This window comes from Neomonachus schauinslandi, chromosome 7, assembly GCF_002201575.2.
Source record: "Neomonachus schauinslandi chromosome 7, ASM220157v2, whole genome shotgun sequence".
Classification (NCBI taxonomy): Eukaryota; Metazoa; Chordata; class Mammalia; order Carnivora; family Phocidae; genus Neomonachus; species Neomonachus schauinslandi.
The window spans coordinates 60,277,097-60,300,576 of record NC_058409.1 but is presented as its reverse complement, the minus strand read 5'-3'; the positions used below and the strand labels follow the sequence as shown (position 1 = coordinate 60,300,576).

At 35.8% G+C, this 23,480-nt stretch overlaps 1 protein-coding gene and 1 non-coding gene across 2 annotated transcripts; both read left to right on the top strand.

The window, feature by feature from the left end:
- The first annotated feature begins 95 nt into the window (after window positions 1–95).
- On the top strand, window positions 96–23,013 carry TMEM167A (transmembrane protein 167A). The gene is made up of 4 exons (XM_021701860.2): window positions 96–168; window positions 9,554–9,663; window positions 13,802–13,836; window positions 19,071–23,013. The coding sequence occupies exons 1-4, from the start codon at window positions 166–168 to the stop codon at window positions 19,139–19,141; spliced, it is 219 nt and encodes a 72-aa protein (XP_021557535.1). The 5' UTR covers window positions 96–165; the 3' UTR covers window positions 19,142–23,013.
- LOC123325446 lies at window positions 11,301–11,436 on the top strand. Its single transcript, XR_006540450.1, has one exon. It is a non-coding gene; the product is annotated as a small nucleolar RNA U109 (small nucleolar RNA).
- Window positions 23,014–23,480: the final 467 nt, after the last annotated feature.

Sequence of the window (23,480 nt, the reverse complement as noted above, 5' to 3'; positions counted from 1 at the left end):
TTGCGAGGAGCCTATCCTCGTGTCCGGATCGCGCGGCTCGGGAGGAGGTACCCTAACAGGCCCAACCGGACGCGGGGAGGGAGCGAGAAGGGCAGGCGGGGCGTGCACGCCTCTTCCGCCCTGGGCCCGGAAGGGTGATGTGGCTGGGGCTTCGCCGGCCTCACTATGGTAAGAATTGGGGCGGTGGGGTCGCAGCCTGGCTTTGTGAAGGGGCTGTGGGCGCGAGCTAGGGCTGGAGGGTTGGGCGGCGGCCCTCGGTGCGCGGGCCAGGGAGCCCTGTCACTAGCTTGATTCTGCCGGGGCTCGGAAGATGCTCAGACCCGGAAACCATGTGGCCCCTGCACGCCCAGCCAGGGAGAACCAGGGCCCACCGCCCGAGAGACCCCGCGGTCGCAGGTCCCAGCGCCTCCCGCACACTCCACCTTTCTGGCTTGTTTCGAAGAAGTGCGCTGGTTGGCTTAACCCAGTCGTTTTTACAGACTCTCTATGGTCATTGACCCTTGGAGGCATGGAGCTTCTTGAGTTTGCGCTTGTTATTTCGCGTCCTCTAATGTCTGAGGGCAGGCTGGCCCAGGTGTTTTCATTGTTGTCTTTAGAAACCCCAGGCTCCACCTCTTAATTTTCGTCTGTTGAGTTAGTGACCTTTCAGGCTCTTCCTACTCTACAAACTAGATTTTAAACATTGGTGATCTCTGGAGAAGTGGTTTTTCTTCTAGGAATGTACTTGGGGTGGCGTTTGGCCTCGGACCTTCCTTCCCCACACATTTTTACGGTTGTATTTATGATTTTGTGTTATTGCAGATTTTTTGGTAGTTTGGGCCTCTTAGGAAAATTTAAAATGAGTCATGAAAAGTTTTCAAAAGAAATGCCTACGTTTTCAGGCAGAGAAAAAAAAGGTAGAGCCAGCATGGCCGGAGGACAGATACAGTAGTAGTAATACTGAAATCTCCCAAGCTGTCTGAAGCCCTTTTACCTTTGTTATAGTAAATGCCAACCGTCTCTACACCGGGTGAACTTAATGAAATCCACGGGCCAAATGTTGCATTTATAAGCATGTTTCTGGGGAAAGGATGATTATAGTATCAAAAGCAAACATGACCCCCAAAAAAGCTATTGTGGGGTGAAAGTTACTGAGCTTATGTTTCCAGAGGTTCCTGCAGTACCCCATACAACACTAAACCCTTAGACATTTAATCGAAAACTCATTGTTTCTTGCTTTAGCCCAACTACTGATTATAAATGGGGCATAAGTCACAGCGTCTTTCCTGGAGAACTTACAGAGAAAATGGCAGTCTATTGACAGGTTACTCCTTTCCTAGCCAAGAATGTACTCCAGCTTCTTTGCCTACCTACCACACGATCGGATGAGTATACTTGCTCTTAAAGAGTGTCATTAGAGAACTATTACTTAGAGAATTTGATTCCTTTTTCAATTTAAAAAGAATAGAGACTGTTACTTTTTCTTTTTTTAAGTAATCTGTATCTGCAACAAGAAACATGCTCTACTGACTGAGCCAGCCAGGTGCCCCTAGAAATTGTCACTCTTAATTCTTGTACTTCTTCCTAGATGCTGAAGTTTAGTTATTCTACTCATAGTACAAGTCAAAGATCCATTTTCATCATCTTAGTGTCTTATCAACTAGCTAATAGCAAGACAGATACTGTGTTTAAGATTAACAGTATTTAAACTTTTAAGAACTTCAAAAAAAAAAAGAACTTCAGAGTGCCTTGTTCTCCCTCTTAGTATCCTTCAAGATTTATCTCAAGTTTCATCTCTTCTCAAAAATCCTTCCCTACCCCTTCTATTTTCTTCTCCTGGGTCTCCATTTGGGCATCCACAGTCCATGTATATACCTCCAGTGTACCTCCAGCCATAGCACTTACCACAAAAAAACAGCAATACATTGTTGCATATATTTCTTCCCTCTCTAGGAGTTTTCTAAAGTAGAGACCAGGTCTTCTAGTATCTACCTCACAATGACAGGTAGAGTTAGTACTCAAAGGATTGCACATCTGGGGAAACAGAGTCATGTAAATATGCTAAGTGTCTTTAAGGACTTCACAGTCCACTGAAGGAGATTATTAAATAAGTAAATTCCACGTGTTTTCTGTTATGATAAAGAGAAACAACATGTGTAGTGGAAAGAGCTCTGAGAAATGAGATGGCCAACCAATTCAGTCCAAATTTCTGGGCATCGATAGTTTTTAAAAGCTTCAAGTGATTCTTTTTTTTTAGATTTTATTTATTATTTGAGAGAGAGAAAGATTGAGAGAATGAGTGGGGGGAGGGGCAGAGGGAGGAGCCCAACAATGTGGGACTCGATTCCAGAACCATGGGATCATGACCTGAGCCAAAGATAGACACTTAACCGACTGAGCCACCCAGGCGCCCAAAAGCTTCAAGTGATTCTTATGAACAGCCAGGCTTCATACCACATTTGACTCCAAATATTGAAAAGTTTTTCCCTTTTATCAATCTTTGTCATTTCCAATTGCATGGTCAGAACACTTTTCTTCATAACAGGATTTGCAGTTTGCCCTTTGGAATACTTTTGTCTTAACAAGTTATCAACATGTAAAGTATTATTCCTTCATATTTTTTTTAAGTCTGCTTATCATGGTTCTATGTATACTTTCTCCTATTAACACCTTTGATCCCCTTGTTTTATATTTAGATCTCTGGTGTCTGTAAAATCGCTCTGAAACTAAGCAACACAAACACAGCAGATACATTATAGATACCATGACAAGGAGATGAAAATAAGTGCAAATGACCACCTATATTGCCAGGGGAGAACACTGCAGTGAGGTGCTTCTACTCTGAACTGTACCTTTTCTCATAGTCATGAAAGTTCTTAATTTTAAGTGGAAAGGTTAAATAGAAAAGGTCTACATTTTTGAAACAGGACCAATGAGATCAAATGGCTATTTAGTCCAGCTCCTCATTTTACAAGTGAAATTAAACTAATAATATAGAGGTGCAGATTTATCCAAGGACAAATTAATATACTGGATTACTTCCTAAATAATGCAAATGTTTAATGGCCACTGATGTTAAGAGGTTTTTAACATCAAGACATTAAGTAATCCTGGTTTCTTGGTTTCAAATTAAACCAAGATAATTTGCATATGGGGTACAATTTCAGTGCTGCCTTACAGTAAGCAACAAAGGCTGAACTTAGGTGCTAATAACACCAAAATAAAATGTCAGTATTTCTGTGTGTTAATGGAAATATTAATCACCTATGGTCATTTATCTTGGGCAAGTGGGGAGGGGTGTGTTTGCACATTTATATACAGGCTTCATTTATCCCTGCATTTCCATGTTTTCCATTTTAAGAGAAAAGAGTGGTACATATAAATTTACAAGTAGAAACTAGTTGGAAAATGCTGGTCTGACCTAGATTTGTATGTGATAAAATGCTGACCCACTTTTGCAGTACTGTATAGTTTTTATCACAATTAGGTCAGGAATATCATTTCTGGGTCCTTTTACCTTCTGAGTGGGATAAATGACTAGTTTTGTGTAAAAGCCGTAAGTCTTAAAACAAGTAAAATTGTTACTATTTGGAGTTTTAAAAATTGTAAGTCTTTGGTATTCAATTCTTGTTTTAAAGTGAATTCCAGTTAAACCGAGGAATTAATATGTCCGTTAATTCCACGTAAGATGCAATCAACATTTGAAGCTCCCATGTAGTGTTACGCATAAAGAAGGCCCTTAATCCACATATTGGTTAAACAGTTTATTTTGATAATGCTAAAAATAAATAAATAAGCTGTAGGGAGCTCAAGTGATCCAGAACTAATGAAGACTGTAGTCTTTTCTGTAGATTAAGTACAGTTAGCAACCAGTCACTGAGCACTCCAGACAACTGTTCAGCATATTAATATGTATATTTCTGCTGCCTTTCTCATTGCTTCTTTGTGCCTTTATACTGCTGGGATCTTTTCCCCTGTTTTCTCTCTATTCGTAATGTTTTGGATGGTTTCTTAAACTATTTTTATATATACATCTAAAAACAAAACCTTACGCTGAATTCTTGCCTTTATAACCAAGCTTAATGAATATAGTTTTAACATTCACTTGTGACTGAAAACAAGAAATTGTATCTTCATAGATAAAATGATAAAAATTGAATCTGAAAATATTCCTAACTTCAGATTGACTTGAGAGTAGAGAGTTTTTTAAAAGATGTGTTAACATCGCAAGTAGTTTTTTGTTTTAGCACTAAGCTTTGCATCAACAAATCTTCATCTATTCACTGATAAATTATTTCATCTACTGTAGTGGTGGCCAGATGAAAGTGAATTATTTTCGTTATTTCAGAAGGCCTAACAAATTGTGATTTACTTCAGAATGATTATACAAAGTGACTCATCAAGTTGATTTCTTTCTGGTTTGCATAATTTAATTTAGTAAAATAGTACTAATTATTTGAAGCATATCAAAGTCTATGAGTAGTAGATAGGTCTGGAGCGTGGAGGGATAATAAAAGGGGCCTTTGGAGAAAAACAGTTTAGGATGTCCATTGCAGTTTTTTAGAAGAATGAACACAACTGCGAGAGTAACCGTCAAAAGGGCAAGGCTGCTGTATTCCACAACCCCAAGTGTTACCGTTCTGATTATATTTGAGGTTGTGCTCCAGAGAGTCTAGGGAATGTTATTGGATACCTCTTAATAAAACGGAAGTGTTCATTGGTATAGCAGAATGCCCTCCCCCACTAAAAACAAAAATAAAACCCTGTAAATATGTTATCTTACTTGGCAAAAGAGACCCGACATATGTGATTAAGAAATTTGGAATGGGGAGGGGGATCAATTCATCACAAGTTTCCCTTTAAGAGGGAGGCAATAGGATCATAGTCACAAAAGAAGTATCAAGGTCAGTGGGATGAGGGGTCACTAGCTAAGGATTGCAGACAGCCTCTAGAAACTGGAGAAGGCAAGAAAACAGATTCTTTTCCCAGAGCCTCCAGAAGGAATGCGTTGTATTTTATAACTCCTTAGTTGCAGTGTACATTATTTGATATTTAATAGTTAGCTAAACTTGTTAAACTCCCTGGCACTGCCTGACTGAAAAGTAGGTAAACCTTAGATTTGAGAATTGAGGTTGTGGAATTTGACGCCAGCCAGCTAGCCTACTTGGTCAGGTCATCCACACCTCTGGAAGATGTATATCTCTTAACAAATTAGGTGGAGTCAAAAACACTCATTGTCCCATATGCAAGTACTTTGAAGCTGGCTTCTTGGTAGAACTTTCTCTGAATTCCAGTTGGTGATATAAGGAGATTGAAATGTTGAGAGGGAATTACCTCAGGCCTTTATTTTACCCTCCAGCCTGGGCCCTTAACATAAACATGGGGGTATTTGTTTCTTCCGTCTGCATTTTCCAAAATATCATTGACAAGTAAGTATCAATGCAGAGCCATGTGTTGCAGTTTCTCTTGAATAGTTAGCCAAATATTCAGCAGTCTAATCTACATTTTTTTAATATCATGCATTGTTAATTTGGAATTTAAGTATGCTCTTGAATTTGTTGAAATGTTCATTATTTGCAGTTGTTTTCAAGTTCCTGTTCATTCAACATTTTTCAGTGACTTCTGTGCTCTATTTTAATAGGCACAAGGGGTCGATGTGAACCTCAGTAAAATAGAGGAGACCATTACAATACAGTTTGATGGGTGCTATCTATGATACACACCTGCACTACAATCCTGACTGCTTCATATGGCAAGTGGGGACAGGGAAGACTTCACAGAGGAGGTGACTCTTGAGTTGAAACCCGAAGATTAAGTCAGTTCACCAGGCAGGCAAAAATAGATGGCCTGTGCAGAAACACAGAGTACCTTGAAAAGGATGTCATGATCTGAAAAAAATTAAACAGTAAATGAATTTTACTTCCATTACCTTTTTTAAATCTTTTCCTCTATTTTGTGATCGACTATGCTTGCTTTTTTTCTTAACTTCTTCCTTTTTAATAACGTTTTCCTATTGAAAATCCCAATTATTTTTTCTACAAGAATAGGAACATCTGTTTCTTTTAAAACTGAGATGAAAATTTTATATCAGCGGACAACAGATGCTAAGCATTAAAAGGAATACTTAGGTAGGGTAAGAAATGGTAGGCTAATGTCTATAGCTTTGAAACATTCTTGTTTGAATCTAAAAGACTTTACCACCTAAGATTATTTGTTTAAATTTTAGGGTCTATAAACCCCAGAAACAAAGTTGTATGTATCATATATTGCACATTTGTAAATGGTTTTCATTTATAAATGGTTTCACACACAAATGTATATATACACACCCCACTTCTGTAATAATAGGCATGTCTTTAAGTGCCTCTTAAAATCTTTTATTATATAAAAATTCAAACATACAAAGGTAGAAAGAAGAGTATAATGAAGCCTCACATCCTCGGCATTTCATCATCAACCCCACACCTCCCACCACACATAATGAATTATTTAGAAACCAATCCCAGACATCATATCATTTCAGCATTTTTTTTTCACTAGACATTTCAGGGAAAGAAAAAGTACACATTGCAAAATTGTGAAATTTAGATACTCCATTAGGAACATGATAAACCTACTTTGCAAACTGATTTTCCAGCCACGCTACTACATCAGTCCTTTGCTTAATACAATAAGCCTGTACATTATTCCTTAAACATGCAAATTCCTGATACTGTGAGGATGTTTTCCATGCTTTTGTCTCTTCTGGAGCCTGTCCTCTATTTGCCAACCTAATTGTGCGCTTTCTTGACTTCACTCAGTCCTTGCTTTCTCCTTGAAGCTTTTCCTGATTTTTCTTTATGAAAACAGCATTTTTTGCCAGTATGGTTCAGTCGCCACTCAGTACATGCTACAAAGAATTGCTAGGTATTTTTAAAATATATGTCCTGTTCTAAGTTGATTATAACTGCTGTATGCCTCAGTTGTCTCATATATAAAATACAGGTATTAGTAACACCTACCTCAAATATATGAGGATAAGTAAAATAATCTAAAATAAGCCTTCAGTGAATATCAGTTATTGTTGTTAGCTACAGACTCCTGGAGGGAAGGAATCCTGTGCTATGTACCTTTTTAATCCTGTGTCTAGCCTCATGGTCCAGACAGAGTAGTTACTAGATACAGGTTTCGTTATGTTGGCTGGAAAGAAATCTGTGCTTTGTATTTCATGAGGTTGTTATCAGGTACTATATTAATATAGTCACATACATGTTCAAAATATTTTTGAAAGATAAACATTGTGAAAAACTTACTGTTTTCTATATAGAATTTAGAGTTCATTTATTGGTTTATTTCAAGTTATAAAATTTGTACGCCTTTCACAAATGTAAAATTAAAATCCAATTCAATAAGAAACCAAGATATACTAAACTTTATCCTTTGTATATCCATGAAGAAATGATTTGCGGGCGCCTGGGTGGCTCAGTTGGTTAAGCGACTGCCTTTGGCTCAGGTCATGATCCTGGAGTCCCGGGATCGAGTCCCGCATCGGGCTCCCTGCTCGGCAGGGAGTCTGCTTCTCCCTCTGACCCTCCTCCCTCTCATGTTCTCTGTCTCTCATTCTCTCTGTCTCAAATAAATAAATAAAATCTTTAAAAAAAAAAAAAGAAAGAAATGATTTGCATACAAAACAACTATTAAAATAGTAATTACAAATTTTATCTTTTTCAGACCATAAAAATAATTTGAGAATTCCAGAAAAGTTGAGAATTGGGCCAAAAACCTTCCAAAGATAATGCATTCCCCCCTCTTGTTCGCATAAACGTTTACATAGCTGAAGATACGCTGATAATGGAATTTTTTGTGCTGTTTTCCCCACTGCTTAGCATTGTACCTAAGCATTTTTTTGTCTTTAAGAATATTGGTAAATACCATGTATAATTTCTTAATGTTTTGAATAGTTTGTAAATACTTATCATAAAAGTATGTAACAGGTTAAAAAATATTGACAGTTTCTGACAAGGTTCGTTCTTGTTTTAGGATTCTCCTGGCTGTTCTTGCTTATTTATTTTTCCATATGAGCTTCAGAATCAGTTGTGTATTTCAGAAATAACTGGTATTGAGTTCACTTTAAATTTATAGATTAGCTTTATGATGTTGCCTTCCAATGTAAGAACATGGTATACCACTCCATTCTACTTTTATTTTTTCAGTACATTTAAAGGTTTTGCCAGTTTTGTTCTTTAATGCCAGTGCTGCACTTCTTGTTAAGCTTATTCCTAGATATTTCAGCTTTTTGTTCTACTTGCTATTATAAGTAGAAACTTTGTTTCCGTTATGTCTTTCCGCTAGTTGGTAACGTAATTCTGAAGGCTGTTGATCTAAATATTTTAGTTAGGTACCCAGCCACCTTACTCAATTCCCTTGTTGTGTATAATCATTTTTCACTGGATTCTTTTGGGCTTTTCAGGTAGCACTTACTATTTGTAAGTAACAATTTTGCCTTTCTCAAAAAATTTTGTAACTCTTACTCTTTGTCTAACTTCTGACACCATAGAAGGTCCTTCTGAGTTTACTAAAGAAGCATATTGCTAGCTACTGTGTGAGACTGATATATTTTATCTACCTTATGTAATGGAAATATTATTGTTATATATATATATATATAATGGTATTCCTGCACTTTCAAAAAAATGTTTTATTTATTCAGCCATTACTTACTGGTCTCCTATTTGGTAGGTACACAGTCATATCCTGGAGTTCAGAGCCTGATGAGACGTCCACTTTCAGGGATGAGTATTATAAAATGTATAACAGTTCCTGTGAGAACAGAAAGGAGAGTTCTGTGTGAAAAAAAGGAGAGGGGAGGTCAGTGGGTTCAAGGAGACTTCCTGGAGAAGATGATGCTTGAGCTGAATTTTGAAGAGGTTGAGTCCACCTCCATTTTCCTTTGATTGGAAAACTGATTTCCTGTGATTCCGTTGTTAAATTTTTTGAGTAACTTTTAAGAATGAGCAGTGAAAGAGCAAGTGGTTTTTCTTCACCAAAACCTAATAGCTTAGTATTAGTGCATGCAACATGATTGCTTAAATGTGGAGCATTCTTATCCTAACAGAATTTCAGAATTGAAAGAAACCTTAGCCAACATTTAGTCTATATCCCCATTCTCCACCCAGTTTTACGGATGTGAAAGAGAGACTGAGGTTAATGGTTCAGCTGAAGTCATACAGCCAGCTACGCTCAGAGCCTGTAAACTTATGTCCTACCTAGTAGACTGGGCTCCTAGAACATCTGTATTAATTACATATTGATTCAGTTTTGGTGAGATATTTTAGATTCATGACATTTTTGGTAGTGTTTTCAAGTTCTCGAATTTAGAATTTTTGTTGCATCTTCTGCATTCCTTAGCCCAAAGAATGGAGAGGAAAGTACACTCTTGGAATACCTTATGATTTGGGGTTTTAAGTGTTCTCAGACATGCCATTCTGTTTGTCTTTGAGAAGAACAAAAGTACGATTCTTAATATAGAATTGTCTAGCAGTTTTTACCTATGCTGTTTTTCTTGTGATATTAATTTTTCTTTTTCTCTTTTTAGTCTGCCATTTTCAATTTTCAGAGTCTGTTGACTGTAATCTTGCTGCTTATATGTACCTGTGCTTATATCCGATCCTTGGCACCCAGCCTCCTGGACAAAAATAAAACTGGGTATGTTACTAATGATATCTAATCACCCAAATTAGATCCTATAGACATTGAAGGTAAATTACCATAAAAGTCATTAAATAATCTAATTCCTATATGTAACTTAGTTTTGTAATAACTTTTTACATTCTCCCTCTATTTTTAAATCTGCAAACTTTGTATGCACAGAATCTTAATAAATAAAAAGATAAATATCAGAAGGGACCGGACATGTGTCAATAAAAAGTATACTTAAAAAGATACGACAGGTTTTTTTCTGGGATTAGAAATACAGTTTAACACTTTCAAAGATAGTGTTTGGCCTTAATTTTTTATGCAATAATTAGTAAAGTTGGTTATTAAAAAAAAAAACAAAAGTTGGTTGTCATGTTTTTGAAGCATAAAACAGTTTGCAAGCACTGTGTCCATAAAAATATAATGTAGACATTTCCCTCTCCAGTCCAAGACTGCTCTAATCATATGGGCTCCCTATTAGTATCAGAAAGCAAATATCTTTGGAGAAATTTATTTAGCTTACATAAAGCAGTAATAAAAATTAAGTCTTGGGCTTGACACATCTCTTATATGTTCACACCCTGAAAAAAATTTGAGCTCAGTATGATACCACACAGAATTAAAATTTTAAAGTGCCATCTTCATAACACAAAAATACATGTTGAATTCAGCCAAAAGGAAAAGTATATAAAAAAACAGAGACTATGTGGTGGAAGCTATGTAAATTTTCTTCGCCTTGCATATTTATTAATTTCTATGAAAAATTACCTTAATCCTTTCTTAATAAAAGCCTATACCTCTTAATCATTTTAAGAAATAAAAGAATGAAAGAACACTGCACATAGGAATAATTATCTCCAGCACCTATATTGGGCCAAATAAGGATCCTGCAACATCAAATTCTGTTTTTCCACTAATAAAAATCTGTAAGAGGCAAGGTGATATAGTCAGCTATGAGAATAATAATTTCTGCTTCTCTCCTTCACCTCCATGCTATCTTTGAGGACATAATTAGCATTTATTCAGACATTCTGTCATCTAAATTATTTGGCTTTTGTTACCATTTCTTCCTTTTTATTTCCTAGGGTTGTTCAAACATGTATAAAGGAATAAATAGAACCTTTAACGAGTTTGGATATTAAAAATCCCTAATCCTGTTCTAATAAACTGATTATCTGTTGCTATTAGCCTGAGGGATTTTATTTAACCTACTGATGTTATTTGTCCATCAGTTTTTATGACAATGCCCCTCTTCCTTTGTAAACATTGACTTTTCACCACGTTTTTTTCTCTGAAGTCCTCTTGCACTTAGTCTTCACTCACTTTGTCCATTTTTTGAAATTATATAGTACATTGTCCCTTTGTCAAAGTTGTATAATCTTACTTGTTGCTTAGCTGTGCGTGAAGCCTTTCCACCCAACCACATTGTTTTATTTCTTCCTTCCTTTTTTCTGCAACCCCTGACTATTGACTTAAAGCATATGGTGGAAACCAGTAAACATCCTCATTGATGTGTTGCTTGGTATTGTAATATAATACATAACATCCAGCTAATAAGATATTTAACTGTTTATTTCATTATAAAAACAATCACATAGTAGAATAGAATATTTATGCTTGTCTGATGTTGTTGTGAAGAAAGTAGGTTGCATGTGGAAAAGTCTGCTCCTCATTCTTTGGGGAGCAGGAATACATCCATTACATGCTACATTAAAAAAAGGAGTTCTCAGGGCTGCCAACCTTACAGTAGAGGTTGAGTAGTAGTATATTTCTCCTACATGTAATACCAAAGAAATAGCATGCCTATTTCTATATTTTGAACCATATACTGATACAGTCAACCATTAAAAGACTTTTTAAAAAATTTTACTTCTATTTATATAAATGTTAGGCCCCATTTTATTTTCACTTGTATATAAGAAATATTTTCTCTGGGAGAAATTCTTAACAGGCTATTGTCCTTTTCTGTTACAATATATGTTTTTATAAGACTTATTAAACTGCCCTTTCGTTATAGTGAATATTCCATGTTTAAGTAGAGATATCTAGCCTAATTGGATAAAACAGGTTCTTGATGAATTCACTCTTGAAAATAACAATTTTTTTGCTGCTTCAAATAATAGAGAATTAAAAAGCAGCAATAAACAGTTGGTACTTTGCCTCATTTCCTATTATCATACACCTGATTAGCTTTATCAGCAGATATACTTATTGGCTTATAGCCATAGAAACCAAGCAATGTAATTGTATTGGTTTTTCCTAACTAATAAAGTTCTTGTGTTTTAATAAATAGCATTTGGCATATGACAGAAATATGTCTAGGTAGGGAAATATGGGAAAGGCCAAAGTGGTACTGATAAATCTCTTAAGTTGCCTGAGTTAGGAAACTTTTTTCATTTGTATAATTTTTAGTATATGTGTTGTAACAACTTCCTAATGATGCTTTGAGTTATTTCTAGGTTATCAAACCTGAAATGACCCTGATTGTGATCATATGGTTTTAGATTATGTTCTGTGGGACTCTTAGCTTCCCATGGAGGAGCTTTGGGTGTCCCGCCTCTGAGGCCCTCATCCATAGTAGCTTTAAATCAATGTGCATGTTATAATCAATAGGTTTTTAGAATCAAGGAACCATGGCATTGCAGATGACTAACCAATTGTCTTCCATTTTTTGATGACGTGTAAGCCAATTTTAAGTGATATCTGAAGTTACTGTCACATGTGCCTTTAACCTATGTATTACTGAACACAGCACATGTTAGTTACTATTCTGAAGAATTTCTGTGTAATAACACATATAATCCTTATAACAAGCCTATGAAGGTGAGTGCTATTAAAGAGAAAATAACTTGCTCACAGTTATACAACCAATTAAGTAGGATTAAACTTAGGCACAATCTGGCCTTTATGTTATCCTACATTATTTTCAAGAGTATATTTGATTTTTGTCCTTTTATTCCTATAGTAAAATTGTTGCACCTGTCAGAATGTCCATCCTTCAAAATAAACTTGTATCTTTGCCCATTTCATGTCATCTGAAGTAACAGATTTTTTGCTTTGAGGTCAGGAAGTTATACTTCAGAGGAGGAATATATATAGAACTTAATCGAACAGTAATTTCTTTCAGTCTTAACCAAGCATATATAATTATTCATCAGCCAGCCATCTCTTAGGGCAAAAAAAAAAAAAGGCATGACATAAATTTCCCTGGAATTTACGTATTTCAATTTTGTTACACCAGTCCTAACCTATGCAATAAGTACCGCTAAGTACCACTAATTTATCTTGATTTGTAGCCTTGTATAACACCATTTATAATTCTCTTCTTTTGTCAGAGCAACAAAATAGTTGTCTACAATGTTTTTATATCTTTTAGCTATCTCTATTCATTGAATGACTCAGTTGATTTTCTTCTAAAGCTCGTACTTTTTATACATGCTGAATAAGTGAAATATGCATATAATTTGTATTTAATTCATAGTATATTCATTCATAGAATTGCGATGAACATCTTCATTCTAATTCTTATTTCCAGAATGTATGTGTTTTAAATGCCATATTTAGTTGACTCATACACAGTGTACTCTAAGCACATATTTTTTTTATATCCTTCCTTATTGAGTTGACATAGTTATGTAAATGCTATCATTGGAGTTCATGGTTATAAATCATTTAAATATAGAACTACATTCTGTAAAAGTAATTTCTTTAGTATGAGAGTTTTATTTTTTCATGTCAAAAACACCCGAACCAACTGTGTTCATTTACCATTTTCTCAAAATTAATGTTTATGTAAAATGGCATATGTATTTTCTACTTTTGAGAGTAAAGCACTTGAAGTTGACTGAATTAATTCTACAATAAAAAGCCCTGTGCACATTTTTGCTGCACGTATTAGTTTACCGTGGGTTTAACCTAGGATACCACATGTATTCCAGTTTGTAACAGTTTATATACACTAACATTTGGTAAGCAAGTGTGTCCTACTTTCCTACATAAATGGTGGCTCAATATCAAATAAATTTCAGTTTTGAAGTACCAGAAGGTAAAAATGCCAGTTGGTAATGAATGCTCTCTAGGATACTGAGAAAATGATTTACCTTTCCCAATAATCAATAGCTACTTTTTCCTTTTTTATTCTATGCAGATTGTTGGGTATATTTTGGAAGTGCGCCAGAATTGGTAAGTGTCTATTATAATCTCCACATCTTCAGCTGTAAATTGTTGGGCAGTTTACTTATGGCATATTCACACAAGTCAAATGTCAGTTTTAAAACTCCAGGCTTCCCAATTTTGTGCACTTCTAGAAGTTTGTAGAATTCCCCAGACTCTTTTCCTTATGCTATTTAAAGCTAGACGTGGTAGATACCTCATAATACTTAATTAGCAGGAAGATGGAAACTACAAGAAAAATCTAATTCAGATATCAAATTCTATGCATTCCCTAGTGTTGAGATTTCAGACAAATGTGTACAGTTTTATGCACACATGCTTATAGTATAGAACATGCTACTCTGTATAATGTGTACTGTTTTTATAACTAAGGATAACTTTCCCATCTAATGAAAGGCTTGCTAAGCAACCATCTAAACATACTCATTTTATTCCCCTATGCTAAGTCCAAGAATGTTAGAATGTTATTTGTTGCTTTTGGAAAGCATTAACTGTTTCACCTATCAAATTTGTGATCATAGCTGAGTTTTGTTCTAATTGATTAAAGTTAAATATGATTATCTTCTAACTTTTCATAATAAAATTAGTAGTGTCATCGTGTGTTTATGTTTAAATAATAGTATACTCTTATCCCATCCCTATATGTATATAACACTTAGCACAGTGCCCAGTTCATGGCAGACTCTCAAATGATTGGCAAGTGAATGAATTAAAATGTACTTTACTGATGTAATTCACCAGTATTCTCAAATAATAGGTTATACCCTTTTTAACATAGCTAGTTCCAAAAAAAACATTACAGAGCATTTGTGATTGTTCCACTTGGATGGAACAAAATGAATATTTCTCCTCTTTGGAATTATTTACATGACCCCCTCCAAAAAAAGTTAGATTTTAGTACTCTTCCAGTATTTAATTTGTATGTAACTGTTTTTTTCTTTTATAAAGTTATGAGACTTTCATAATAAGAGAAAAATGTTGCTGCATTTGATGGTTAGTCTAGTTAGCCAGTCTGACAACAGCCTGAATTACCCACCCCAATGAATCACTTTAAATAGGAAGGGGGAGTTTAGGAGTCATGTCCCTTAGATAAGCTGCTTTCTATCTAGAGTATTGTTTTCTTTTGGATTCATTTATCATAGATAATGGAAAATTTAGAAGATGGTCCATAACAGGAAACAAAATTGATTAAAGATTAAAAACCACTACAAACTAAGATTTTGTAACATTTAGAAGTTTTTCTAAATAAAACATACTTCAGAAATATGTTGTTAGCCACTAACATAAGTAAGTGTGAAGGAGCAGGTTTTCTTCCCTTGAGCTTTTGGTGATAGGCAAGACCCATTAACAGTGGAAGTTGTCAGCGTCATACCAAATTATATAGAACTCCTTTTAAAATCTGTTACAATGAGATTATAAGATTTGTTGGCCTGTCAGGTGTCTTGCTATAGAAAATGACAGTGTACTATAAATAGTTTCAGAGTACTTTTGGGGCCCTCAATCTAATGTATTGACCATTGAAACAGACATCTTCTTGAGAATTCATAGTGCTTTTAACATGTTAACCTGTCCTTCCTCAGTGTTCTTTGTCATACTTTATTATCTCATAGGGTGATAGACATGTGAATCTTTCTTTTATAGAGACGATCACTGACTTTAGAAAGGTAAACCCTAGATAAGTGGTTATCAATCAGGACATTTAACTGTCTGGAGACATTTTTGTCTGTCACAACTAGAGTGGGGGGACATATACTGAGTATAAATCATGGATGTTGCTAAACATCCTACAAGGGGCACAGAACAGCCCCTTACATAGAATGAGCCCAAAATGTCAGTAGTGCCAAAGTTGAGAGGGCCCAACCTAGATTTATAGAGATTTGTGGTACAGACTTATCTGACATCCAGTCATGCTGAACAGCTGCAAAGCCTGAAATAACAGTAGAAATCTTAATCACTTTAAAAATAACCAAGAAGGGAGAGATAAAGAGACAGAAGAGCACCCTTGATGGCCAATTCTGATAGCTAGTAGTAAATGTAAATACATGTAAACCAAATTGCTTGTTTCAAAGCCAAGTCACCCAGAAAATGAAATAATATTGTCAAGGAACAGAGTGCAAAGAGTACCTCAAGAAAACTTCAAAGAGAGAACATAATGGAAGAACAAGACCATTCTAATACAGTGAAATTCTCTGGATCAGAGAAATACTGAATATTCATTGGTAAAAATATAAAAAGTCTGGAATTAGGAGGTAGAGCTTTCACCTTAATATTATGAAGTTGCTAATTCATAAATAAAAGATTTTAATTAAGGGATTTTAAATTAAATGTTAAGGTATTTTAAACCCATTTTGTGTAATAAATTAGAGAAGTATGTACAGCTTCATTCAGTAGCCAACCTAGGTGACCGTTTTCAACAATTGTCACTTAAAAGTATAGCTGAAAGTGAGGGTTGCTGGAGTTGGGGGTGGGGTGGGAGGGATGGGGTGGCTGGGTGATAGACACTGGGGAGGGTATGTGCTCTGGTAAGCGCTGTGAATTGTGCAAGACTGTTGAATCTCAGATCTGTACCTCTGAAACAAATAATGCAATATATGTTAAGGAAAAAAAAAAAAGAAGAAGAAGGTAGCAGGAGGGGAAGAATGAAGGGGGGAAATTGGAGGGGTAGACGAACCACGAGAGACAATGGACTCTGAAAAACAAACTGAGGGTTCTAGAGGGGAGGGGGGTGGGAGGATGGGTTAGCCTGCTGATGGGTATTGAGGAGGGCACGTTCTGCATGGAGCACTGGGTGTTATGCACAAACAATGAATCATGGAACCCTACATCTAAAACTAATGATGTAATGTATGGGGATTAACATAAGAATAAAAATTAAAAAAAAAAAAAAAGACCAGATTTAAAAAAAAAAAAAGTACAGCTGAAAGTTTAAGGCATCTAGTCTGTAGCTCTCAATGATTTCCTGTAGTATCATCTGTTTTTTTGTCTAATTATAAACTGTGCCTTTCTTTTTGCTTGGTCAGTTATTTTCATTTTTTTCTCTTGACTGTACGAATGTCATAGGTTAAATGGTTCAATTAAAGTATTCGTTCATGCCAATTATGTGAAAGCATTAGCTTTTCATTTTGGCAAAATGGCTCAGAAAATGTTGATGCTGATATGCTGCTTTCTCAGCCATATGCTCCTCTCTTATCTTGACACAGAATATATCCACCAAGAAAGGATGCAATTTTAATAGGAAAAGGCCCAGCCAAATCATCTTATCATGTTACACATCACATTACAGCAACTGTTTCACATTCACTTAAACAGACCTAAGACCAGACAAGAAGTAACATTCTTACCCAAGTTCAACTAAAGATGTTTAGTTCTACCACATGGCAATCTCTTTTAAGAAAATTAAAAACAGGAAAATGAAACCCATATGTAAATTATAGCATTCTGAGTTGGAAGATGAGGAAGAGAAAAACTTTCTCAAAACTTAATTTCCAGCAGATGGAAAATTTAGGGCAATATTAATTTCTTTTTTTAGGTGTTTAATAAGACAATATTGACAGAGTATCTAACCCTAATTAGAGTGACTGGCTTGCTTATGAAGTCCACCTGAAAATTATGTCTGAATGGTTTGGTTTGGCTTGATAACTTGGGTTGTTGCCCAGAAAATTAACATTGGTTAAAAATGATGACCCAAGTTATTTTTTAGTTTAAAAATTGTTTTTTTCCAGAATAAAAAAAAAAAATTGTTTTTTTCCAGTTGAGATAGTGGCATTGTGAAAATGCTTTTGTCTCGCATTTTAAATTTTCCTTTAGCTAGAACGCAGCCCAATGTCTATGGATAGAAAAACACTTTCAGACAAACAACAAATGTTTCTTTTACTTGTATGTGTATAATATCTTTTGTGAATATTGTCATTGAGCAGACACAAAGGTAAAATTAATAGCAGTATGACCTTGTGAGCTCTTCGAGGAAGCTCTGAAAATAAAAACGACCTTGAGGATTTTAGTTGATGAGGATGGTCAAGATTGACATTTTCCAGAGGTCATTAAACTTGCCAAATAAAATAGTTCCTTGCTGAAGAAACTTAGTTACTGGAAGAGAGCTGATAATAAACATCATAGAAAAACACATAAACAGTCTCTACTACAGGACACCAGGTATATGTCTATGATTATTTCTAGAAGTAGCACATCACTCCCTCTTCTTCTTTCTTCCTTTCTTATGCATCCCCCCGAGCAGCATAAATGCCTGGTGCTTTGTACAGCCCTTCAATAAATGAAAAGCAGGAAAGAACGAGATGAGTTTGGGATAACTCACAATTACAGGGTCTCTATACAGTTTCACAAGCCAACTCCATTCTACTTCATGCAAAGGAAAGTCTCCAAGTAAAAACACTTAAAAAACACATGTGAAAATTGACATATAAATAAGTGGTTGTTTTAAGTTCTATACTTCTAACCCAAGAGTAATCATGAAGTCTTTCTTTAGAGATTCTAGTTAATATACAGTGTAATACTAGTTTCAGATGTATAATATAGTGATTCAACACTTCCATATATCAGGTGGTGCTCATCAGGACAAGTGTACCCCTTAATCCCCATCACCTGTTTCACCCATCCCCCCCACCTCCCCTCTGGTAACCATCAGTTTGTTCCCTATAGTTAAGAGTCTCTTTCTTGGTTTGTAGCTTATGCCCATTTTTCAAGTGAAGTTTTACTGATCGCTCTTTGTTTATGTTCATCCATGAATGCTTATTTTTCCCCATTTAAGTGTCATGAATTGCTACCACTGAGGAAAAAAGTTATAGCTAAAAATTATATGTTGAATTTCTTTTTATAGGTAGAAATTTCCCTTTTTTACAGGAAAAGAAGCAATATTTTTTGCCCTTAATTGAATTATTTGAGATCATTTGTCTTGGATCTGTGTCCTACATTCTATGTTGTATTTTTCAATATCTGGGTTTGTGCAGTGGCACAGGAATTGGTGCATTAAGGGTTTTCTAAACACACGGAAAGGAGGTGGTCTTAGAAATAAATCAGCATGATTTAACTCATTCTATATTGTACTTGCTTTTATGCTGCATCTAGTTCTTGTTTGGCCCATCCCCCCAAATGTATGGGCCTCCTAGGTAAGAACTTTATCTTGAGCCTTATGTACCCCTCTCCCGTAGTAAGTAATAACCTTATCATATCCATGTTAACTTAAACTCAGTTAATCAACATGAATATCTTCCCCTTTTTTTCAACAGGTGAACGGAAGAGTCCTTACGTTGCAGTATGCTGTGTAGTGATGGCCTTCAGCATCCTCTTCATACAGTAGCTTGGAAGAATATCAGAATTTAATTGCTATCAGATTTCAGTATGAAAAAAGGACTTATTTACAGAAAATAATGGAATGAATGGTTAACCCTTTTATCTCTGAACATTGAATGAGATAAATTTCCAGCTGCTGTTCTCTATTTTTATTATTGGACCAATGTTCTATATAAATAGGATGTAACCATTTAATACTCGAAGAGGTTAATATGTCTGTAACAATCAACCTCAATACCATCACTACAATATTACATTCTGCAAATGTTATTCTGTTATGTCAGATACCAGTTTTTAGTGAGGTATCTCTAAGGCGCATAATAGAAAACAAAATTGGCAAATGACCCAAGTTTCTTTCACTGTGATTCGGGAATGATAAATCCTTATAGAATGAGACATTTTTCTGGACTAGCTTTTTTATTGGAAAAAAAAAAAGGTTCCATTTGTGTTGGTAAGGATTGCATTCATATTTAATAATGCTTGCTTTTTCCTCTGGTCACACCAGAGCATTAACAGAGTACCTCGAAGCAAACTCTCTAGTGTATCCCAGGTGTTTCAGCCTTTTATAACAAGCCTATGCAGTTCTTAAGGAAGAAGATAAATGAGATCAGACTTAAGAGTAGTACCGGGAAGATGTTCACACTTAGCATAAAAGAGTTTAGAATAGCTGACTGGCATAGTAGCCTCTGAAAACTCTGGATAAGTATGGATAAAGATCTTAAGCATAAATTTGACCAGCTGTCATTCTCTAAATAAGACTGCATTCTTAGAGTGAAAGTAGCAAAATAGAACAATTAATTACAGAATGATTATCCTATTTGTGTTTTTCATTCTTTTATTCTTTTTAGTGTCAGGTCTCCACTTATTTTAATTGCCCCAAAACACAAACTGTATTTTGTTTGTTTTTAAATACAGCACTTTAAATATCGTTTACTTTTTGTGTCAACTTGAACTAGAATCTTCTGCATAACTCAGTAGGTGATGGTAACAGTTTTCAAATCTGCTTATCCATATACCTTGTCATAAGTATCTTTGAGTTTTGATAACAAAGAAAGAGCTTCAACGGTTTCCATCAAAGCAAGTGAAACATTTGGAATGTGACTTAAAAATTTTGCAGTAGAGCAGTTATTATAAGTTTAGTTATCATTTCTTAAGTTTCAACTGAAATTCTGTTAGAATTTTGAAGCTAAGAGGAACTTAAACATCTTAGCTAAAAATTGCCCATCGTAGGTAGTACTAATTAGATATTGTCCTCAGCTATTAATTCCTTTTCTTTTTTTAAGAAAATATTTAGAGTTATTTGAAAGTGAGTCTGCCAGTAGCTCTTTCTGTAGAAACAAAGTTTGGAACTAAAAGCCATCTATTTTTAAAGAACACTTTAAAGTACTTGAAAAGAATTCTAGGAAACATGTAAGAAAAGCTTGTTAAGCATTGCCTCTTAAAAAGATAAAAGCTGCTGTAAGCTATCAATATAATTGTTTATTTTCTATTTTTGGCATATCTCACTTGCTAAAAGTTGTATATTTTGCTTTAGGCAGGGAATCAGGTTATGATCATTGTGCCTACTCTGAACTGTCTCTTGGGCTTTGCGTCAGGTCAAGACTTTTCAGGGTATCCTAAAAATAGGACTCTTATCAGCATATACATGCAGAGTAAGTCACCTTTCTGGGTCTGGCTTCAGAGTGGCCATCTGTTGTCCCACTCTGTTGCCAACTAGACTTTCCAAAAGCTATGTCAACTAATTTTTTATATGCTAACAAAAATCTAATATGAATAAAGGGAAGAATATTCTAGATAATCAGTTCTAGGGCATTTCTTTAATTTTGGCATTTTGGAGAAGGTAGGTGGAAAGTGAAGGAAGAAATAAGTTCTTTGAAAAGTTTGTGGTAACATACAAAAAATCTTGCTGTGTGTAGATGCTCAACAGAGTGGGAGGCAGCTTATTTCTGACCCCAGACACTGTGACCTTTTGAAACACAAGGTCTTTGGGAGATAGAGGATTCTATGAAGAAAAGCAATTAACATCTTCTTTAATGTACTTTTTTCAAAGAGCTACCACTGAATCCTATTCTCTACCCCAAAGGGCAGCGTAGGTAGTTTTAGGCCCACAGAATATTCAGATATTCCTGTTGCAGTCTTGGTGGGGTGGTAGGATGCAGAAGAGGATTAAGGATCAATTTAGCACCAGATAGACTGCCTCTGTCACATAGTCTTACTGCAGGGCTGGAAGGGGTGGATGGTGGGCACGGATGTCCACAGCTTCCAAGGTTTGGATACTCTCCCTAACCTCTTTCCTGGCTCCAGAATTTTTTGATTCCATCTCTCCTGGAAATTGTTCTGTGCTGATACTTGGTTCCTGAATGGCCTCAGCTTTGTCCATGGCAGGAGCCAGTCTTCCTTCTGGGCAGTCTTAAAAAATGGTCAATTAAAAGGCCACTTAGTCTGTTGAATTCCCTCCGTAGCTTAAAAAAATTTGGACTCAAGTCCAGTGTCTCGTAAATGCCTGTGCCAGGCACTTTCCATGTTCAAGTTCAAAACAGCCTCTTCACACTGGGGATAATAGAAATAGGTCATCTGTAACGGATTTCTGCATCTTAGTAATATGCACATCAATAGAAGAGGTCAGAATGAAGTGACTTCTCCAGGTGGACAGAGTGAACAATGAACAGGTCTCTGCCTAGTTTTGTGGGAAAGACCTAGCATTTGTATATAGAATTTATACATTTGACCCTTCTTTCAAGAAGCATTTATGGAGTATACAGGACCTTATCACTGAAGACAGAAAAACAAGTACATAATTTCTGTCCTCTAGTAGTGCACAGTGCAATAGATGAGAGAGATGAAATTATTTATACAAAGTGCAATGTGATAGCGTTTATTATTGAAATAATGCCAGGATTCTGGAAGAAAATAAGGGTGACAACTTAGAGGTAAGAATTTCCTGCCAGAGAAGCAGTGCTTAAGCTGAATTTAAGAGCCATGTGCATGTCATGAACCATAAGTACCTAGCTTGTTGTGCCACTTGGGGAGTATTAAGACGATAAGCCTATAAAGGTGGACAGAGGTTAGATCCTAGAGGGTCTTGTATTTTTTCTCACTATTACCTACCTCAAAATTGAAGTTGAATACAATGTTCCCTCCTTCCTGGAAAAAAAAAAAAAAACCTTTGGTGTATGTGTAAACAAGGTTAAGTATATCCATGCCAACCTTAATTTGGACCAGGAATACAATAGTATACTCTCCAGAGACTCCCCTGTGTAGTATCTAAAGCCAAGGTAACATTAGTCAGGTCAAGTATTTTCAGCTCATACTCCGTCAATGCCTAAAAAGCAGCCATGATTCTCAGAGCACACATCTGCACAAGAAGTGGAGGTGGTTGCACTGTCTACGTTTCCCGTGTGCACAGGAAAGATTTCTAGTAAGCAAGGACTTGTACTCTCTTCAAAAGCTTTGGGAAGGTGCTGGATCATAAAAGGCTGAAAGGAATTGAAGATTCTTAGGGACCACTTTGAACTTTATTTGGTGTTCAGTAAACAGTAGATGTTCAAAATAGAAGTAACTGAGTAATAGCGTTGTGACTACGATAGCCTTGTTAGTCTCAATCAGCAAGTTACCGCTGGCTTCCAAAAATAGCTTCGTAATTATGTCATTTATATACTGCCTTCCATGATTTCTTTTACTTTGCCGTAAACTAATCCCAAAATAATCTGAAATGCACCTCTGACATCAAAAAAGGGGGAAGGTGGAAATCTATTTCCTGTGATTTTAAGAGAACAGAATCATCCTACTCTGGTTAGTGAACATGTCTGTGGTGTGTAATAAAAATCAGAACGAACTCTCAAGAGCCTCCCAATTTTGTCTTACTGTCAGATGAGTAAGAACAGTTTCTTAAAAGGTTAAAAAATTGAAATTGGCACCTTTTGAGTAAGATGGGAAAAGAGAAGTGTTTCTGTTCATTTTACCTGCATTTTAATTCATGGCTGGTCAAGATTCTTTCGGGGGAATTTATGTTGTTCTGCATCTTAAAGCTGTTCTATTGCCGTTTCTCTGAAGGAACACTTCAAGAACCTAAATGACTTGCTTTAGGTAGGAAGTCATTGATTCACACACCCCCAGATACAGTAGAAATTGGATTCTGAATGAAAGTGACAGTATTAGTTGCTGACAGTTACTTTAACCTTGTCCTCCACTAAGAGCCTTGAGATACCCAAACATTCAATGCAAAATAGGTGAGCAGTGTCCATCAATTATTCAGACAGTTTATGCCATTTATTAAGAAATATGACAAAGTCTATATATATTATGTACCTTGCTTTGCACAGCATGGTCTTTCTACTGTTATCTTT